The sequence below is a fragment of the Leuciscus leuciscus genome, assembly GCF_965113295.1.
Source record: "Leuciscus leuciscus genome assembly, chromosome: 12".
Lineage (NCBI taxonomy): Eukaryota > Metazoa > Chordata > Actinopteri > Cypriniformes > Leuciscidae > Leuciscus > Leuciscus leuciscus.
Genome location: NC_138736.1, coordinates 42,391,921 through 42,414,422, shown reverse-complemented (window position 1 = coordinate 42,414,422; position 22,502 = coordinate 42,391,921). Strand labels below are relative to the sequence as shown.

General features: G+C 41.3%; 2 protein-coding genes and 1 long non-coding RNA gene across 6 annotated transcripts; 2 read left to right on the top strand and 1 right to left on the bottom strand.

Moving 5' to 3' along the window:
- Window positions 1–505: 505 nt before the first annotated feature.
- On the top strand, window positions 506–19,012 carry LOC309511393 (sodium channel regulatory subunit beta-1-like; the record flags this gene model as incomplete). Of its 4 annotated transcripts, XR_014210593.1 has the most annotated exons (8): window positions 506–662; window positions 886–1,127; window positions 6,061–6,227; window positions 7,523–7,760; window positions 12,158–12,299; window positions 13,315–13,386; window positions 14,603–14,792; window positions 18,520–19,012. XR_014210593.1 is itself a non-coding variant. In XM_082186619.1 (7 exons), exons 2-6 carry the CDS (start codon window positions 1,073–1,075, stop codon window positions 13,379–13,381), a joined length of 669 nt encoding a protein of 222 aa, XP_082042745.1. In that variant the 5' UTR covers window positions 506–662; window positions 886–1,072. The 4 variants fall into 4 exon arrangements, 3 of the variants coding, with proteins under 3 accessions (XP_082042745.1, XP_082042747.1, XP_082042746.1); XM_082186619.1 differs by lacking the exon at window positions 18,520–19,012 and having other exon boundaries at window positions 14,603–18,084; XM_082186620.1 differs by lacking the exon at window positions 18,520–19,012 and having other exon boundaries at window positions 509–662; window positions 918–1,127; window positions 14,603–18,084.
- Window positions 7,723–22,356, bottom strand: LOC309511437. The gene is made up of 3 exons (XR_014210620.1): window positions 22,293–22,356; window positions 20,733–20,943; window positions 7,723–7,841 (listed from the first exon to the last, which is right to left on the bottom strand). It is a non-coding gene; the product is annotated as an uncharacterized lncRNA (long non-coding RNA).
- Window positions 9,959–12,151, top strand: LOC309511373 (uncharacterized protein). Its single transcript, XM_082186573.1, has 2 exons — window positions 9,959–10,353; window positions 10,385–12,151. Exons 1-2 carry the CDS (start codon window positions 9,986–9,988, stop codon window positions 10,953–10,955), a joined length of 939 nt encoding a protein of 312 aa, XP_082042699.1. The 5' UTR covers window positions 9,959–9,985; the 3' UTR covers window positions 10,956–12,151.
- Window positions 22,357–22,502: the final 146 nt, after the last annotated feature.

Sequence of the window (22,502 nt, the reverse complement as noted above, 5' to 3'; positions counted from 1 at the left end):
AGGATGTCGGATTCATGAATATTAATTACGTGACGCCACATGACGTCCTTGTGCGTGCCCTTATTAATATTCATGAGCTGAGCAGTGCAGTCCGCGCGCGCCCCCTGCTGTCTGACTGAACCCACAAACCTGCAGTCAAAATGATTAAAAACATTAAACATTAAAAATTATTTGCAATGCAATAAAGAATGACGTTCACAACTCTGATAAACCATAATCAAATTATTAATATAATGTTAGTTAGCTAGATCTATCTGAATAACTGATTAGTAGAGAGCACGGTGATGCATGAAAAGTATTTTAATAGGAATTTAACTTTATGTTTATCATTATTTCAAAATGATATTGTACTGTCAATAATTGTATTTGGTATTAAATGGGACCTAGTTTGAAGGGAAACCTCGTATTTATTATAGTTAATGATCATATTGTGTATTTGAGTGAGTTTTGAAGGGGCTGCACCTGCGGGGAGCGTCGTGACGTCACCGCGGGGTCAGGTTGCGTCGCGCGCGCGCGCGGCCCAGGATTTTTACCGCAATGCATCAGAACTCAGCGAACGCGTGAACGAGCCGCTCAGAATGGCGTTTAAACCCGACAGATCAGCGAGACCCGATCATAAACACCAGTCTAATGCTTGAGGATTATTACACGCGAGTCAGAAGGCAAGTTTCAGATCTGTGTGCATGATTACAGTGATGATGCGTTCATGATCAGTGATGGAAATATATTCATAAATGAATGTGCATGCGCAGCGCGCGTTTATCAAGATACATGTGAAACATGCACAGATATAAATGATGCAAACAGAGGAATGAGTGTAAACACTGATATCAGATGATTGTCTGTGTTTCTCTGGCGTGTTTTCACACACTAAACATCTTTCAGAGCCAAACTGATGCTGGTCTAGTGTTCTGCAGGAGTCCATCACATCAGCGGGACGGGGCCCTTCAGAACCTCAGAACATGAAGATCCGTCACTGTGGACTCTAGAGTCTCAGAAGCCCACGAGAGAGAGAAAGAGAGAGAGAGAGAGAGAGAGAGATCACGTCGATCACGTGTCTTCTGTGAGCATCATGGACATGTGTGTGAGACGCCTGCTGCTCCTGTGTGTGTTCTTCATGATCTCAGGTTAGTCTGACCTGCAGGGGTCCGGGGCCCTCTGGGAGAGACAGGGGTCCGGGGCCCTCGGGGAGTGACAGGTGTCCGGGGCCCTTGGGGGCCGCAAGCAAGTGACAGGGATCCGGGGCCCTTGGGGGCTGCATGTATGTGACAGGGGTCCGGGGCCCTTAGGGAGTGACAGGGGTCCGGGGCCCTCTGGGAGTAATGGGGCTCCGAGGCCCTTGGGAGCCGCAAGTAAGTGACAGGGGTCCGGGGCCCTTGGGGAGTGACAGGGGTCCGGGGCCCTTGGGGGCTGCAAGTATGTGACAGGGGTCCGGGGCCCTCTGGGAGTAATGGGGCTCCGAGGCCCTTGGGGGCCACAAGTAAGTGACAGGGGTCCGGGGCCCTTGGGGAGTGACAGGGGTCCGGGGCTCTTGAGGAGTGACAGGGGTCCAGGGCCCTTGGGGAGTAACAGGGGACTTATTTTTTAATAAAATATTTTTGTTTTTGTCTTGCATTAAATATTGATTATTTTAATCATTTTAAAACCATATTTATTACTTTATTATGTATTTAAAACTATTTGTATTCAGATTTATTCTAATCTTTTTATCTCATTTAAAAATATTTTTTCTATTTTTTTTAAATAATACATTTGATGAAAATAAATACATATATAAAATTAGATGTAAATAAATAAACAAACAAAAAATAATATTAATAATACATTTAATAGAATTTTATTAAAATAGAGTAATACAATTTTAAATAACACATAATATGACAGTATATGCAGTGACAATAATGCAACAATGAAACATAATATAAACTGAATATTTCCAAGTAACAAATGTGTGTATGAAATATGTGAGATGTTGAGAGTATGAGTATGGTCTTTCCTCATGAGTATGAGCTGCTGGAGTACGGAAGGCCAACGGGGTCAATAGTCTTTAAATGAAACGCGCGACCGCCTCAACATGCGATAACGCAACAATTTTTTACGTGTTTCTTTTGTATGTGTAGACGCACGTTCTGGTCGTGTTAAGGCGTCAGTTGCCGTCGTGTTACTTTAGTACGTGTAAAGACGCAGTTTTACCATGTTAAGACGACCAATTTGAACGTGTTACTCAACGCACACATTCTGGCCGTGTTCGAGCTTGTAATGTTTTTTTAAAGCAGACTTCCCTTTAGATTTACCCACATATTAATCCTTTAGTTTATATTGGCCTTGTTTCACTGATATCTTCAGTGCTAGAGTAAACTAATACATGTTACATTGTAAATTAAGTAAATGCTATGATCCATATTATAAATGATAATTTAAATATGGGTTATTAAATGTTTGTTTTAAGTTATTGGCCTATCATTTTCAAAAGTATATAACTTACACAGCATATATTTATAACTGAACACACACACACACACACACACGTACACACACACACAACTTTATTCACTTTCACATAATAATGTTTTTGTAATTTGGTGTTCAACCCAAAACCTTTTATTAGCTTTTTTTTTTTTTTTCAGAGCTGTTGTGTAAACAAATTAAAATAAAAGTCTAATAAGACAGCAGGTTAAACTGAGTCCTCAGAACGAGAGTAAAGAGTAAAGAGTCTGTTTTATCAGTAAAAGCCAATAGCCACGGGATCTGAAGCACTGGCCAGGGTTAGGGTTAGGGCTAGGGCTAGGGCTAGGGTTAGGGGGCTTAAGCCCCAGATGTTTTGTTACCTTGACTTTCTCATAGAGCAAAACAATTAATCAGAAAAACAAATGTGAATGAGATTACAGCAGCCGCGATCACCTAATCATGAAAAGTGCATATTACAGTTTTATTTCTATCTTTCCCTTTGCATTAAAGGAATTTATGATGTGCTTTTGCAGCGTTGAGCATTGTAGCCAATCATAGACATGTCTGTTGAACGCATCGGCCAATCAGAGGCGTTTAAATGAGTCGCTGTGCTGAAGATCACAGAGTTCTACACTTTCGCAAAAGCTGTCATTATTATTGGCAATAAACTTAAAATGCAAATAAGAGATTCACTGCAATATATTTGATACTCTTGATGCTGCTCTGATGCACTGCATCACACACCGCTCGGTTTGTTGTTAGGAAGACTAAAGTTCAGCGGTCTCGCTCATCTGTGTCAGAGTGATTAAAGAAGTGAACGAATGACTGGTAAAATGTAAGTAGATAAACATTTAATATTTGACTGTTTTACAATAGAAGTGTTCAACTACCTCTGCCTCTGATTGGCCGATACGTTCAACAGACATGTCTGTGATTGGCTACAATGCTCAACGCTGCAAAAGCACGTCGTAAGTTCCTTTAATGCAAAGGGAAAAATTAAATATTATTTGCAAATAGTTAAAATTATTTCACTAATACAAGAAGCCTTTCTTTTTCTTTATTCCCTTAAATCGCTTTTTATAATTAATTAATTCCTTTAAATAAAAATATCCAATTTTAGTTTGGGCTAAACCCCAAATATCCACTGACCTCAGAACCGGTCCTGGTACCGGCTACTATCAGAACTAATCTGCAACCACTAATGACTGCTGTAAGTGAAGGGACAGCAGATGTAAATGAGCTGTTAGCTAACACTGGGGCAATTACTCTTAATTGTGCATTGCCCCTGTAAGAATAAGCAGTAAAATAAAGGATAGAAACAAACTTCTTAGAATTCATTTTCACTTTGTGAATCACAAGTGGTGATAACAGTCTATAAACTGTAACTATTGTAAACACAAATGGAGACATGAGTTCTGCTATGAGCATACATGCCAAACTCCAGAATTTCAAAGCCCCTCCCGAAAATCTCCCGGACCGACCTTTCTCCCGGATTTCTCCCGATTTCCACCTGGACAACAATATTGCTACACCATCCGTTAAAATGAAGTTTATTCGGCCAGCGCTCATACCTGTATTTACATCCTGTTTTCGGTTGAAGTCCAAAGTAGTCGATTGTCGAGTTCACGCGCGTGATCATAGGTAACTAAACATATGCGCGTGAACTCGACAATCGACTACTTTGGACTTCAACCGAAAACAGGATGTAAACACAGGTATGAGCGCTGGCCGAATTAACTTTATTCATATCTTTCACATCTACTGCAGTCAGATTCACCCGTGTTAACTCTAAAGGAATCACTCACATGACCTGTGCACTTGTAATGTAAACTCCCCCCCCCCCGGACAAATAGCCTGATTAACATCAATAACAAAAAATTACTATTCTGCATTCATTTAGTGTAAGTGGCGACTGATAGTGAATACAATAGCCTAATATAATATATAATGTACTGACGATAACACGGTTCTGCGCGCCTAATTTAGAAACAAATGAAACATTAAAAATGTGGAGTTTTTATATTTACAACATATGATAGAGTTAAGCAACATCACACGACCAAGAGCGCTGAATACCAGCACGACTGAAAATGTGACACTGATTTCATATTACAGTTCAATAAACAAGTAATTACTATTAAGTCACTTGCATTTTAGAAGCAATATTGGCATTTTTTGTTCTATTTCAGCAGCGAAAATAGTTCCAAAAACAGATCACAGAAGAACCACAGCGCATCTCACAGGAACACTCAACCGTGCTTCATTACCGAATGATTCAGTGGTTTGAACGAATTGGTTGAGTCAAAGATTCAATGAATTCCTATTAATTTGCCTCATTCCTGAATGAATCAGCCGTTTGAATGAATCGTTTGAATAAATGACTCAGTGACTCACTCATTAAGACGGTCCCCTGCCGCCACCTACTGGTGGTTTAGTTTCGTGTTTAAAAATATCATTCTTTCCAAAATTTCTTATTTGTGTCACCTTCCTTAAATAATTGCCCAAGTCATTTTTGCAGGTTTCTCAGAAAACACAAAAAACTGAAGCTAACTTCAGAGGTTGAGTAGATTTTCGTTCTTCTTGGTGCAGCTGCCATCTTGAAAAGCTTGTAAAATTGCCTAAGTTACACTCTTGACATAGGCCATTACACTACAGGGGTAGAATTGCATGATCTGTTCAACTGAAGATGTGGGCGATTTTACCAGAGGTGGCCAGCATCATGAGGAGATGACTTATGCAAAAAAAATCTTTTTTGTCAAAAATGACTTCAAAAAATATTTAAAATAATCTCATTACATTGTTTAATGCAGTTTAATTTGATTGGTAACAGCCCTTTAGCATCTCTAGCATTCTATTTTAATTTATTGATGAAATTTAAGAATTTTAAATGAAAGATGAAGCATATAAACGATTAGGGGAAAATGCCCTTTATAAAGGTTAAAATATCATAAATATGGCAATGTATATATGTTAAAGCTGACTGAACAGTGATGAGAATACTGATTCGGAATAAATAATATTTACAACACACACAAAAAAATATAATTTTTTTTTCCTGGACAAACAAATGTTTTTACTCGGACAAGTGAATGACCGACCGAAGGACAATCAAATGAAAAGGCTTAATGTTGAGTATTAATGTTGTATTATTATTATTCATTTATTTATAAGTTACAGTGGCAAGAATAACTTTGTGAAGCCTGAAGGGGGGGAGGTTCCCGGACAGGGTTTACATTAAGACAGGGGTATGCCTTAATCTAGTTAATCGTGCATTTCTTTTCTTTTATTCCACAGCTGTTGTGTGCAGTTTTTTTCAGATATAACGTCTGATGTTTGCATACGAGCATACCAGTATACATTACGACATCCTTCATGAATAAACATGACGTCTGATGTTTGTATATATATACCAACGTACCATCGCATCACATATGCAAATGTAGTCTCAAATACAACAATTTCATTGGCTGCAGTGCGTGTTATTGCGTTAACGCGGACAAATGGTGCATGCTGACGCGGTCAAAATTCACGCATTTCGTTTAAAGACTTTTGTCCCTGTTCGCCTTCCATACTGGTGAGATGTGTGTGAGCGTGACGTGTGTGTTTGTGCAGTGTCCGTGTGCAGCGGCGCGTGCGCAGAGGTGGACTCGGACACGGAGGCCGTCGCGGGAAGAGCCTTCAAGCTCGGGTGCATTTCCTGCAAGATGCGCGGGGAAGTGGAAGCCACGGCCACCGTAGACTGGCACTTCCGAGCGCACGGACAGGACGAGTTCATCCACGTGAGCGTTTGATTAAAAAATTAAACTAAATTAATTAATTTTATAAAAAAATAAAGGGTTTAAAATAAATGAATAATTGATTTAAATGAATAGATTCAATTATAATGAATACATTGATTTAAATAAATAAATAAATGAATACATTCAATGTAACAATATATATTAAAATAAAGAATTTTATGTACACAAATAAAAATGTCAATAAAATAATAAATGGTTTAAAATGAATAATTGATTTATATTAATAGATTACATTATAATGAATAAATTGATTCAAATAAATACTTAAATAATGAATGAATACACTCAATGTAAATATATTAAAGTAAACACAATTTTATGAACACAAATAAATCAGAATCAGAAGATTTATTGTCATTGTCCAAAACTGAACAATGAAATTTCTTGGCAGCAGTTCACCCAATAAACAGAATCTAAATGTAAAATACAAGAAAATAAATAGTAAAACAATACCATAATAAATGTTAACAATTGATTAAAATAATGAACTGTTTAAAATAAATTAATAGAATACAAATTGATTTAAATAAATAATACACTAATACATTTAATATAAAAACTGATTAAAATAAACAAGATTTTATGTAAAAAAATTATAAAAAATTATAAATTGATTAAATTAATTCATTTAAATGTATAAATCTAATTTAAATAAATAAATTGATTCAAATAAATAAATTAGATTCAAATCACTAAATACAAAGAGATTTAAATGAATAATAATGAATACATTTATTTAATGTAACAAAGATTCAAATAAACAGAATTTTAAATAAACAATTTGTTTTTATTTAAACAATTAAAACACGATTAAAAGAAATTAATACAAATTCCAAAACAAATAATACATTTGATTAAAATGTATTAAAATAAATACAATTAGATGAAAATTAATAGAAAACGTTCACTGTTATTAATAGAAATTAATAAAAAGTAAATTAACAAAAACGTATTAACATAAATAAATAAAACATGATTAAAATAAATGTATTTAAATAAATACAAAAAATGTATACATTTGACTAAAAAAAATCTATTAAAATAGACTTGATAAAAATGTATTTAAATAAATAACACATCTAACAGTACCGTAGACAAGAATGCAATGATGTAACATAGCTGTAATAGTATTATACACAAATTTACAATATGAATTTTGACTATATTTATTTGGACGTTATACATAAAAATATTCAATGTAAACGCAAATGTGGGTGTGTTTTTCGGAGGACTTGTAATATAGATGGTGATTTTGAAGTTTGTGTGGTGGACAGATTTACAGCTACGACGGACAGGAGTCGAACATCATCGACGAGCGTTTTCAGGACCGGATGGAGTGGCACGGCAGCAAGAAAACCTTCGACCTTCAGGACGCGTCCGTCGACATCCTGAACGTGACCTTCAACGACTCGGGCGATTACCAATGCACCTTCAACCGGATCCTCACCTACCAGCACTATGAGTACTCCACCATCGTTAGCAAACTGGTCCACCTCACCGTCGTGGCCAAAGGTATGGGGTTTACCATGGTGAAATCACTGTAATGCATGACTTACAGCGGCTGCCACTGTTTTAGGGCCATTCCATGTTTTTCTGGTGAAAGAAATACATAAATGAAGAAAAAAAGCCACAACTAAATACAAGTATCTTCATGAGCACAACCAATGGAAATGGGTCAAATTCAGCAATCTGCTCATGGAGCCACATTCAGATCCTCATATCTCTGAAAATGAGCTATTGTCACGTTTTGGTTTTGTCTTTGTCATGTTTCTGTGTCTTGTCATGTGATTCCCTGTTTGCCATGTGTCTTGTCATTGGTTTATTGTCTGATCATTGTTCACAGGTGTCCCTTGTCTTGTCATTAGTCCGTGTATTTAAGCCCTCATGTTTGCCATGTGTCTTTGTATTGTATTTTGTTTGTTTGTGTAACTGCTGTCGGTGAGTCTCGTGGTTCATGTTTTGCTATGCCATGCCAAGTCTTTGTTATGTATTTTGTTTTATATTTTGGATCTTTGAATAAACTGCACTTGGGTTCTACAAACTTGCCTCCAGTGGATCACCACGTTACAGAATATAAGACCCTTACAATGAACCCAGCAGTTAACCTCCTAAATCTACGGCAGGGGAATCATCACCTGGAAACACATGTTTTTGTGGACTCAGTCATCAGGTGGATTTTAATGACGTTGCTTTGAAAGACATTTTTCGGGTGAATCTGAATGAGCCCATTCGCTCCCAGCTTCCTGAGGGTAAGATCCACTGGTCCTTGGCAGAATACATAGACTATGCCTTGTTGTCAAGTGGCTCATCTTTTACTGTGGGTTTTGCGGATGAGGAGCCCCGAAACCCCACAGTACCCGCCGAGCCTGAGAATCTTAACGCCCGCCAAGTCTGAATCTCTTCACGCCATGCCTGTCAAGTCTGAGTCTCTTCACGTCATGCCTGTCAAGTCTGAGTCTCTTCACGTCATGCCAGTCAAGTCTGAGTCTCTTCACGTCAGGCATGTCAAGTCTGAGTCTCTTCACGTCAGGCCTGTCAAGTCTGAGTCTCTTCATGACATGCCTGTCAAGTCTGAGTCTCTTCACGACATGCCTGTCAAGTGAGTCTCTTCACGTCAGGCCTGTCAAGTCTAAGTCTCTTCACGTCAGGCATGCCAAGTCTGAGTCTCTTCACGACATGCCTGTCAAGTCTGAGTCTCTTCACGTCATGCATGTCAAGTCTGAGTCTCTTCACGTCATGCATGTCAAGTCTGAGTCTCTTCACGACATGCCTGTCAAGTCTGAGTCTCTTCACGACATGCCTGTCAAGTCTGAGTCTCTTCACAACATGCCTGTCAAGTCTGCCAAGTCTGAGTCTCTTCACGACATGCCTGTCAAGTCTGAGTCTCTTCACGACATGCCTGTCAAGTCTGCCAAGTCTGAGTCTCTTCACGACATGCCTGTCAAGTCTGAGTCTCTTCACGACATGCCTGTCAAGTCTGCCAAGTCTGAGTCTCTTCACGACATGCCTGTCAAGTGTGAGTCTCTTCACGTCATGCATGTCAAGTCTGAGTCTCTTCACGACATGCCTGTCAAGTCTGAGTCTCTTCACGTCATGCATGCCAAGTCTGAGTCTCTTTACGACATGCCTGTCAAGTCTGAGTCTCTTCACGACATGCATGCCAAGTCTGAGTCTCTTCACGTCATGCATGTCAATCTGAGTCTCTTCACGACATGCCTGTAAAGTCTGCCAAGTCTGAGTCTCTTCACGACATGCCTGTCAAGTCTGAGTCTCTTCACGACATGCCTGTCAAGTCTGCCAAGTCTGAGTCTCTTCACGACATGCCTGTCAAGTCTGAGTCTCTTCACGTCATGCATGTCAAGTCTGAGTCTCTTCACGACATGCATGCCAAGTCTGAGTCTCTTCACGACATGCCTGTCAAGTCTGAGTCTCTTCACGACATGCATGCCAAGTCTGAGTCTCTTCACGTCATGCATGTCAATCTGAGTCTCTTCACGACATGCCTGTCAAGTCTGAGTCTCTTCACGTCATGCATGTCAAGTCTGAGTCTCTTCACGACATGCCTGTCAAGTCTGAGTCTCTTCACGACATGCCTGTCAAGTCTGAGTCTCTTCACGACATGCCTGTCAAGTCTGAGTCTCTTCACGTCATGCATGTCAATCTGAGTCTCTTCACGACATGCCTGTCAAGTCTGAGTCTCTTCACGTCATGCATGTCAATCTGAGTCTCTTCACGACATGCCTGTCAAGTCTGAGTCTCTTCACGACATGCCTGTCAAGTCTGAGTCTCTTCACGACATGCCTGTCAAGTCTGCCAATTCTGAGTCTCTTCACAACATGCATGTCAAGTCTGAGTCTCTTTACGACATGCCTGTCAAATCTGAGTCTCTTCACGACATGCATGCCAAGTCTGAGTCTCTTCACGTCATGCATGTCAAGTCTGAGTCTCTTCACGACATGCCTGTCAAGTCAGCCAAGTCTGAGTCTCTTCACAACATGCCTGTCAAGTCTGCCAAGTCTGAGTCTCTTAACGACATGCATGTCAAGTCTGAGTCTCTTCACGACGTGCCTGTCAAGTCTGAGTCTCTTCACGTCATGCATGTCAAGTCTGAGTCTCTTCACGACATGCATGCCAAGTCTGAGTCTCTTCACAACATGCCTGTCAAGTCTGCCAAGTCTGAGTCTCTTCACGACATGCCTGTCAAGTCTGCCAAGTCTGAGTCTCTTCACGACATGCCTGTCAAGTCTGCCAAGTCTGAGTCTCTTCACGACATGCATGCCAAGTCTGAGTCTCTTCACGTCATGCCTGTCAAGTCTGAGTCTCTTCACGTCATGCCTGTCAAGTCTGCCAAGTCTGAGTCTCTTCACGTCATGCCTGTCAAGTCTGCCAAGTCTGAGTCTCTTCACGTCATGCCTGTCAAGTCTGCCAAGTCTGAGTCTCTTCACGTCATGCCTGTCAAGTCTGCCAAGTCTGAGTCTCTTCACGTCATGCCTGTCAAGTCTGCCAAGTCTGAGTCTCTTCACGACATGCCTGTCAAGTCTGAGTCTCTTCACGTCATGCCTGTCAAGTCTGAGTCTCTTCTTCGCCCTGGCCAACCTGAACTTTCGTATCTGCCCTGGCCCCCTGAACTGTCGGGTTCGCCCTGGCCCCCTGAACTGTCGGATTCGCCCTGGCCCCCTGAACTGTCGGATTCGCCCGGGCCCCTGAACTGTCGGATCCGCCCGGGCCCCCTGAACTGTCGGATCCGCCCGGGCCCCCTGAACTGTCGGATCCGCCCTGGCCCCCTGAACTGTCGGATCCGCCCTGGCCCCCTGAACTGTCGGATCCGCCCTGGCCCCCTGAACTGTCGGATTCGCCCTGGCCCCCTGAACTGCTGATGCCACCCTGGAGGCTTCATAGCCTGCCAGGTCCGCCCACGTTACGCCATGCCACGTCCCATGTCCTTTCCCCCTGCACGGGCCTGGCCCACCATACATCCCCCAAAACCTCCTTGGTTGGTCTCTTGTTTCATGTTTTGCCTTGTCAAGTCTTTGTTTTGTAATTTGTTTTATATTTTGGATCTTTGAATAAACTGCACTTGGGTTCTACAAACTTGCCTCCAGTGGATCACCACGTTACAGGTATATAGAGCCTTAAAAAATTTGATTCAAAAAGAAAAGTTTAAGAACCAACATCTAAAAGGACATTGAGATATCTTTAATACTTCTTGAGTAACAGACACACAAACTTTGGAAAAATACTATTTTTGTCTCTCAGACTGGTTTGTTCTATGCGATTGGTTTAATGGAGGGAAACCAGATATATTTGTAGTTTCAACATTGTTTGTTCTTCAGACATTCCTCTTTAAATGCAGTCAGTATCAGTAATCAAGTACAAGTATCCGCTTTATGCAAAGTGTCCAACATTTGGTTTTCACAAATTTAACAATTTACTCCTGGAGCTGCATTGAGATCCTCATATCTGTAGACCCGAACCATATAAAGCCTTAAAAATTAAGATACCAAAAGAACAGTATGTTAAGAACCAACATCTAAAAGGACATTGAGATATCTGTAATACTTCTTGAGTTACAGACACACAAACATGATAAAAGTGCTTTTTTCTTATCTTTGAGCCATCATCGTTGGCATATAATGCAACAAAGATTGATCAAGTCAACATATTTTACTAATAGAGCCACTGATCTCTGTGTAAAACTAAAATCATCAAGCTGCCGTCTTTCTGAAGCCCTTTTCCCCCTCCTGTAACTTGGCTCCGAATCACAGATGAAAATTGAGAATTGACGCCCCTCTACAAAACAGATTACTACGTAAATATACATGCATGGCATTTCATATTTGAATTTCATCCCTATTTATGTTTGTCTTTCTTCAGAAAATATATTAACAAAGTGTGTCTGTCTCTCTCAGCCACGCGTGGGACAGCTTCCATCGTGTCGGAGGTGATGATGTACGTGACTATCATTGGGCTGCAGCTCTGGCTATTGGTGGAGATGATCTACTGTTACAGGAAGATCGCGGCGGCGGGAGAAGAAGCTCTGAGAGCCAGCGCGTGAGTATCTGAAGTCTAGGGCCCCTATCATACAGCCAGTGCAAAGCAGCGTCAGGCGCGACGCAAGTGTGTTTTGCTAGTTTCAGCCTGACGCAGTTTTCATTTTCACGTCCTGCGCCACATTGTTTAAATAGCGAACCACAGCATATTAGTGCACACACACACACACACACATACACACTGTGTATCTCATATTATACACACACTCTGCTTATTACACACACTCTGCTTATTACACACACAGGGAAACGCAGCCGCACACAATATGCCAAATATGAAAAATAAAAGGATTACAATGTAAAAGATTATTATTGTGTACATAAAGATATGGTGAATCGGCTTGTCCCGTAGATGGTGCGCTTCAACCTCACGCGCACGCACACACACACACACACACACACACTGCTTTAACCTCGAGCAGATCCGTTTCCTCGCTAGAGAAGCATTCAGTCTTTCCGTTTACAAATTCCTCCATGTAAATAGGGAATCCGCCATGGCACGAGCACAACTGGCTTTTAAAGGGAATGGGAGATTAGACTCTGATTGATTTATTGCTCGTTACGCCCAAAACACACTCATTATTCATTAAAAGTATAGACGACCCTTTTAGACCATGTGCTGGGAGCGGCGACCATTTTTCCCGTCGTTAAACTATCAAAAGTGTATTCGGACACGCACTAACTGAACTTGCACCCTGCGCTTTAGACCATGAGCTTAAAATAGGGCACTATAACAATATTTGTACAGTAAATTCACTCGTCACCATCCGACATTATTTGTTAATGCATAACCTTATTGTAAAATGTTACATAATATCTTAACATCTTCATGCCTGATAGTCGCATTTATCAGATTCGAGACGGATGATCATGTAGTTACATTTTGTGATGGTATAAAGATGAATCTAATAGCCAGACTAAAAAGGTACGTCGTTAAATACAGGCTCTCGTTATTGTTGCAGAAGCAAAGACTTAAACCTGAACTCATCATGTTGCGTTTGTGTTCTGTGTTGCAGCGCGGAGTATTTAGCCATCGCATCTGAGGGCAAAGACAACTGCGCCGGTGTGCAGGTCGCAGAATAACACAGGTGAGATAACTAGCAGCAACGGGCCTGTTTACGCCACACACAAACACAACTTATGCTGGCTTGACAAAGCCTCGTCTGAAAGCTTCCTAGCTTGTTGTTAGCGTGTTTTAGCATTTTGCTAACATGAATTAGCATGTTGCTAACATGATTTGGCATTCTGTTATCATGTTATAACATTAACATGCATGTATTAACATGTTGCTAATGTTTTAGCACATTGCTAGCATGAATTGGCATGTTGCTGTCATGAATTAACATGTTTTAACACATTAATTAGCATGTTCCAAGCATGAATTAGCACATTTCTTGTTCATACTGCTCGCATTTTTCAGCATGCTGCTACTGTGTTTTAGCATGTTGCTAGCATGTTTTAACACATTATTAGCATGAATTAGCATGCTGTTGACATGAATTACCACATTGCTAACATTATTTATCATGTTGTTAATGTTAATTAGCATTCTGCTAGCATGTTTTATCACATTAGCATGATTTAACATGTCATTATCAGGTTTTTTACAAATTACTAGTATGATTAAACATGTTGCTATCATGTTTCAGCACATTGCATTTACACATTGCTAGCATGATTCAACATATTGTTAGCACAAATTAACATGTTAACACGAAAAACACATTTCTAGAATGATTTATCATGTTGTTAACATTATATAACATTTTGTTAGCATGATTTAGCATGATGGTAGCATGTTTTAACACACCGCTAGCATGCTGCTGGCACATTTTAACACACTGCTAGCTTGGATTAGCATGTTCTGAGAATGCTTTGCTAATGTTCCCATTAACTTGTGAAAACTGTTGTATGAAAGTTAAAAAATTTCCAGTTTATTAAATGTTTTAAAATGTAATTTTTTTCTCTTGGTTATGTTAACGTTAAGGGGACATTACATTGTATCATTCTTTAATCATTTTGGGAACGTTACTTTTGATTGTTCTCTGAATGTCTAAAACAAGTAACATTTAAAAAATGCTAGACAAACATCCAACTAAAACATTTCAGAGAAAACGCTCCATGATCGATGTATAATAATGTTTTTGTGCTAGTGTTTAGAGAACATTATTAAAGATCAGATAACTGAACGAACGTTTCTATTTTGTTACTGTAAGAACGTTTGTTCGTAGTTTGGAGAGAATGTTAGCACTCGCGCTAGAACTGAAACGCTGCTGATTCACAACGTTGTTCTGGTTTCTGCAGGTTTTTCCTAGGAGCCTCTCCTGAACTGCTGTCACTCACTCCTGTTTTATCTGCTGTTGTTCCTGGCGATCGATCCTCTGTTCCGCATGATTCCTCACGCTATGCATGAACCGAACGCTCATCCCGAGAACTCACTGCATTATTCCTCCTCGCTCATAGACAAACGCAGTACTATGAGTTTGCACTAGAGGTCAGTAAAGAGCAAGGAATCTCTGCTGATTGAGGCCAACACACACACACACACACACACACACTCACACACACACTCACACACACACACACTCTCACACACACAGACACTCACACACACACACACTCACACACACACATATAGATATATTATAGTGACTGTAAGATGATCTGGAAGCCGATCTCCATGCACTGCTGAAACTGCATGAGTAAAAAAGAGAATCTGAAGAAACTTCCTTTATATACGTAATAATAATTCATGATCCTGATAGAGTTTATCAATCATATCTGTATAATGTGGTGCAATATGACAATAAACGTCTCGGTTACGTATGTAACCCTCGTTCCCTGAAGGAAGAAACGGGAGACGTAGTCGATGTGTCGACTGATTGGGATCACGCTTCGGGAGCCTGTCATCTTCATCTTATCATTGTCATCTTCATCTTATCCCGAAGCGCGGGTATAAACACGGACACAGATGCACGACCACTTGTTTTTCGCTGAGGAGCCGCGTGGACCCCGGAGTCAGCGGTGGTCCAGCAATAATGGCGACGGGACTACGTCTCTGTTCCTTCCTTCAAGGAACGAGGGTTACATATGTAACCGAGGCGTTCCCTTTCAGTGCACGTTCGACGTACAGACTGATTGGGATCCCCATTAAAACGCCACTAGTGCTGCCACCTTCCAGTGCCTAGACAAAAGCTTTCTGATTCCTCCGCATTATTGAGGCATCATGATGTGCGGCAATAGAGGCAACATACATTTTGAGGGTGGAGGGAAACAGCCCTCGCTCCCTCGCTGTGTGCCAGCGCATCCGTGCCGAGGGTCCCCTCGGTCAGGGAGTAAAACAACTGGCAATGGGACGAGTCCGGATAGGCAAACAGATCGATCTGTGTGGCCCCAAAGTGGTCCCAGATCAGCTGGACCGCCTGGGGATGGAGTCTCCACTCTCCTTGGGCCACAGGCTGTCGTGAGAGCTCGTCGGCGGCACAATTGAGCAGGCCGGGAATGTAAGTGGCACGGCCCAGCCGGTGTTGGAGGCATCTGTGGAGACCACAGCATGCCTGGACACTTGTTCTAGGGGCACTCCGGCCCGGAGAAACGAAGGGTCTGATCATGGGCTGAGGGTTTGGCGGCAGGCTGGGGTGATTGTCACACTGAGCATGCCGCTCTGCCACGCACACCTCGGGACTCTGCCGTGATATGCCCCAGGAGCCTCTGAAAAGGTTTTAGTGGGACCACTTTTCTGCTCTTGACAGTAACCCTAACCCTAACTGTATATATCGTATATATTGTCTGAGTGGACCAGTTGGGATGCACTCTCCAGGCTTCCACGAACCAGGCCAGGGGAACCAGAGGCACCACAGACGTACCCAAGCTGGGGGAGTGAGGTGGAGGACAGGGACCCAGCTCGGAAGGCCCCGGGGCGGCCCAAAGTGGGGTCTGAGTGTGCGGTGCAACACTTACCTGTCTCCACGGGTCGGCAGGGGGGTGCGCAAGAAGGTGTTTGACCGAGACGGGCTGGGGGGCCTGCCTGCGGCCGGCTCCACGCTGAGGCCTGGTTGGAGGCTTCGGCGGTCTAGCGGGAGAAGAGGCAAATAGGGAAATAGGGGAGTCCAGGAACCGAACCTTGTCAGCATCCCCCATATTGGCCAGGTTAAGCCAGAGGTGGTGCTCCTGGACCACTAAGGTGGACACCGCCAGACCGATCGCGCAAGCTGCCACGGCCGTGCCCCGGAGGGCAAGGTCAGTTACAAATGCGGAGCTCACCTATGAGTACACAGTCTGGGCTACCCTTGTGCATGTCCATGAGTGCCTTGGCCTGGTGGACCTGTAGCAATGCCATGGCATGCAGGGAGGAAGCAGCTTGCCCACAGGCTTTGTAAGCCCTGCCCGTGAGAACGGACAAGAACTCACAGGCCTTAGAGGGGAGACGAGGATCCCCCTTCCATGAGGTAGCGGTCGCCGGACACAGGTGCATCGCGACAGACATCTCCACTGGAGGGATAGCCTCGTAACCCTTCACCGTTCCTCCGTCAAGGGTAGTAAGTGGGGAGGAGCTACTCAGGCAGTTTCTGGCAGAGAAAGGTGCCTTCCACGACCTGGTAAGCTCTTCATGCACTTTGGGAAAGAAAGTCACTGGGGTGGCGGTATGAGAACCAGCCCAGCCCGTCCCGAGATACCAATCATCCAACCGAGACGGTTCGGGACATGGTGGAGGATTCCACGCGAGCCTGACCACCTCGTCGGCCAGTTTCAGCATAGCTGACATCTCTGGATCCGGCTCGGGCAACGTTACTCTCCCCGAAAGGGGTAACGCAGCCGAGTCATCATCTCCAGAGCTCGGCTCACCCTCCGATGCTGCAATCGGCATTCTGTCCTCTGGAGGGGCCCCGAATGAAACGGCTGGTCGGTCCATTACAAAGGGACCTGTGCGCTCAACGGGGGGCTCCACCGGCTGCGGTGTAGTAGAGGAGTGAGGGGGCCACAGGGATTGGTTACCGGGTGGGGAAGCCGTCACAATAATACTCCGATCACCCAACCCACACGGCGCCTTAGAGCGGGGAATGGTAATGGAGACTCCACCTTCACGCATGAAGGCGAGTCTCGATCTTAGCACCGTGATAGTCATGTTCCTGCAATGAGAACATGAACTATCCACAAAAGCTGCTTCAGCGTGCAGGAGCGCGAGATGTAAATACTCGAAGATGCGTTTTATCAATACTCGAAGATGACAGACTCCCTGAGTGTGATCTCAATCAGTCGGTACGTCGACTACGTTGTACGTGACCGAACTGAAAGGGAACACTAGTTCTCCAATGTAGCAGAATTATATTGTAGGAGGGTTTAAACACTGAACGTTTCAGTGCAGACGATCCAATCACAGGCCTGCGTTTCTGCTCATGTGACGTTCAGTGAGAGAGAGAGAGAGAGAGAGAGAGAGAGAATGTAAATTAAACGAGTTGAAATGAATCTTGTTGACTGTTTGATTTTGTTTGTTCACATTATTAATGCATCAATCGACAGGAACGATGAATGATGCTTTTTGTCATAAAGTCAAACGACAGGACGCAAAACCAAACTACATGAAATATAATTTAACATAATATTTCTTAATGAGCATTATACTGACAAAACTGAAGAATTGTTTATATTATTACTGTTATGATTTCCTATGTTTTTGCATATTTCCTGTAAGCATGAAATAGTCTGTTTTACACAAGATTGTACTAAAGATACCAGATGTTTATGATGATTATTGACTTGCCGAATTAAACCTGCTTTTGTTGAAACATTCTGTGCCATTTCACTGTAGTTTTGAGTGAAGTGTGTAAAATACTAATTAGTTTCTATTGTTTCATCATTTCAATATTTTCTGCTCACTTTACTTCTGTACTGTAATCATTTTTAGACTTTATTTCAAACAAGTTGTGTTTATTTTTTATCAACTTATGTATTAAATCGTTTTAATTTAGTAATTTATTTGTTAACATCAAATGTTTTTATTTTAATTCATTTATCTATTTTATTTCAAACTATTAATTTATTTTAATCAAATTTTATTGTTTTTATCAATGTATTTATTTTAATCAAATAAATTTATATATTTTATCATATTCATTTATTTACATCCAATTTTATTTATTTTATTAATGTTTATTTTTCTCAATTTTAATTTATTTATTTATTTATTTATTATTGTTATATTTTATGATGTATTTTTACAGTTTTTCTCTAGACTTGCGGCCACAAATATCACTCTGAGTCTTAAACACACGTGAATGACATCATCATCCTCCAGGAAGTGACACTGACATCATCATCCTCCAGGAAGTGATGTGGTTTTGGAGGGAAAACAGCTGCACAAACACTGCTGTTATTTGAGGAATTCTGGGATGTTTTGTGGTGGTTGTTGGTTTGTGACACTTTAATATTCCAGTAGTTTCATTGAACACTGAATTTCAGCTCAAAATTACTTTGTTTCAACCTTTTGGATTCTATTAGATGATGATGAAGAATATGATGATGATGAAGATGATGATGATGATGATGATGATGATGTTTCTGCTGCAGTTTTCAGACACTAGGAGTGGCATTTTATTTGAATTACATATTTACATTACACATTATAGTTTGTTATGATTATAAAAATATTTCATTAAAATAATGAAATACAATAATTATAAATGGAAAACATTTTCAGAATATTCAAAAACTGAATAATAATAATAATATTTAATTGCAATAATTAAATAATATATTTATAAATACATTTTATTTTACAGTAACCACGAATAGTATTTTAATTTAATGTTTATATAAATATATACTTAGTTATCTTAATGAAATATTATTATATTATTATAAGTATGATTTAAACCATGCTAATGCAATTCCACTAATGCCAACATAATTTTTGAGTCTATGTAAAAGACACGATCAGATGTTAAGAGCAAATTATTTATATATATATATATAATTTGACGTAAATTTACAGTTGATGAATCTTCTTGTTCACATGTATATTATAATTTAAATACAATTTTACAGTTTTGCATTTATGTGAATAGGTAAGTTTCCTTAGGGTGCAAAGAAATATAGAGCTGAGTATTATCAGCATAACAGTGAAAACTAATGCCATGCTTCCTAATGATATCTCCTAAGGGTAGAATGTACAGAGTGAACAGAAACGGTCCTAGTACTGAGCCTTGTGGTACGCCATACTGAACTTGTGATCGATGAGACATCCTTTCATTTACTGCTACAAACTGATAACGGTCAGATAAGTATTTAAACCATGCTAGTGCAATTCCACTAACGCCAACATAATTTTCGAGTCTATTCAAAAGAATGTACAGAGATACAACCACGATCGGATGATAAGAGCAGATCATCTGTGACTCTAACGAGAGCTGTCTCAGTACTATGGTACGGTCTAAATCCTGACTGAAAATCCTCCAGATTCCATTTCTTTCTAAAAAGGAACATAGTTGTGAGGATACTCTTTTCTAGTGTCTCTGACAGAAAGGGTAGATTCGAGATCGGCCTGTAATTGACTAATTCTGTACGATCAAGTTGTGGTTTTTTAACAAGTGGTTTAATCATAGCCAGCTTAAAGGTTTTCGGTACATAATGACAAAGATGAATGAATGATATTAAGAAGAGGATCTGTGACCTCTGGAAGCATCTCTTTCAGTAGCTTAGTCGGTATAGGGTCTAACATACATGTTGTCGATTTAGATGATTTAACGAGTTTAGACAATTAATCAAATTTTTCTTCAGGGAGACTACAATGCACTGCCTGATGCGATACTGTAGTAGACGGTTGCATACTTATAATTTTCTCCCTGATATTATCAATCTTGTAAGTGAAGAAGTTCATAAAGTCATTAATGCTGTGCTGCTTGGAAACTTCTGAATAGAAAGATATGGATGGATGGAAATGGAATTCTGAAAAAACGTAACATTTGTACTAACGTTTTGAGAGCGTCAAACTTACATTTTAAGAACGTTAAAACAACATTTTAAGATTTGCTATGCTAATATTACAGAACGTTTCACTATTTTTAATTTTTTACAGACTTAATCGACTTTGTCTCCACTCAGATCACTAAAATATGTTCTAATAAAAGGTTCGCAAAGTAAACGTTCCCATTATGAAAACGTTATTTTCGAATGTTGTGTGTACAAAATTTACTTTAAAAAAAAAAATGCTAAGCTAATGTTATGGGAACATTCCTTTTATTTGCAAACTTTATCAGGAAGACGTTCTTGTGCTAACGTCATAACTTTGAACGAGCGTTCTATTACCGTTACTGGGAGAACTTTAAGAGAACCCTGTTAGAACGTTTGCTGGGCAGGTCGCGAGAAATCACATTAATATGCAGATGAGAGGGTTTGCATGTGTGTGTGATGACATCAGTTCCACACACACACTCACCTGGTCATGGCAGTACGGGTAGGATGCGGCCAGCACACACCTGTGCGCGCGGAACACGTGACCCTGCACCTGTATGGACAGGTCACACAGCTGACCCTCCTCGCGCTGCCGGTTCAGGTTCTCCATAACCGCGGCGCGCGCGCTCGGGAAGCACACCTGCAGAACCGGGCCCGGGGGCGCGCTCGCGCGACCAAGGATCTGCTCCATCCTTCTGTAACGCAAAGTTGAGATGTGGCCCAGAGAGAAAAAAACAATAGGTGTCGGAGGAAAAGATGCACGAGAGACGAGAGATGGCGTATTTTCCCCGTGTTTAATAAAATTACTCAAACGTCACACTCGTCCGCATACATGGGGATCGAGTGAGAAAAAGTATACAAACAAACATCCAGTTCTGGTCACAAATATAAAAGGAAATAAAAGAAAGAGTAAAAAGGTCGGTAGAGCGGTTATCTCTTCTCCTCACCGGTCAAATCTATAACTGACACTCTACGCACATGCGCAGTTCACATTTCACCTCAGATTAACATAAAAGCACAAAGTGACCGTTAAGGGGGTCGCACACCGGACGCGCAGCTCGGCGGCGCGCCACGCAGCGCCACGTCTTTTAAATTCGAACACATTATTCTCTATGAGAGTACACACACTGGCGGCGCCTTTCGGCGTCTGTCCGCGGCGGCTCAAGGCGGCCGCACACCGGACGCGCAGCTCAGCGCCGCGTCGCGCCACGTCTAGGACAACTGTCACCTGAAAATCCGATAACATCAGCAATTTTCTGATTTCTGTAAATAAATATAAAACTAAATGTATATTGCAGCACAGGGTGAAGTCCGTATATACATTAACTACGATTTGAGACACACACATTAAAATTTAATATAAAACTATGTAAATGGCGCTCTGTGGCGCGGCAGGATTTTGAACACGGTCCAGAGCCGCCGCGGACAGACGCCGAAAGGCGCCGCCGGTGTGTGTACTCTCATAGAGAATAATGTGTTCGAATTTAAAAGACGTGGCGCTGCGCGTCCGGTGTGCGACCCCCTTCAGGAACGTGTTCAAAATCCTGCCGCGCCACAGAGCGCCATTTACATAGTTTTATATTAAATTTACATGTATGTGTCTCAAATCGTAGTTAATGTATATACGGACTTCACCCTGTGCTGCAATATACATTTAGCTTTATATTTATTTACAGAAATCAGAAAATTGCTGATGTTATCGGATTTTCAGATGAGAGTTGTCCTAGACGTGGCGCGACGCGGCGCTGAGCTGCGCGTCCGGTGTGCGGCCGCCTTTACACTACTAGGGAGAAACCGAGTCCTGATCCGGGATCAGCAGCTCAACTCCAGATATATGCACATCAAACCCCGTTTAGCAGATCATAACATAATCATATGAGGGCCGGCTTATGATCATGAGTTTACATCAACATGCGGCAAAGATCGGCGCGATTCAACCGGTCGACACACAATCTGCGAGTTTAACCACCGTGTGTATAATATATATGTTGATTATGATCCCTTGATCGGTTGAAATGAAATTTGAATGTGTTTATAATCTCACCTGCGTTAACTGTGATGGAGGTCTGCTGCGGAAGAGAGAGACACGCCCCCTCTCCGAGACCACGCCCCTTTTAAAACACAGCGCTTATATATTCATATTCTTCATAAATGTTTTGGTTTTGTGAGTGTGTGTGTGTGTGTTCACTGTGATAACGACAAAGTAATGTTTGATTCTATTAGTGTCTCACATGAATGAAATTAAATGGCTAAA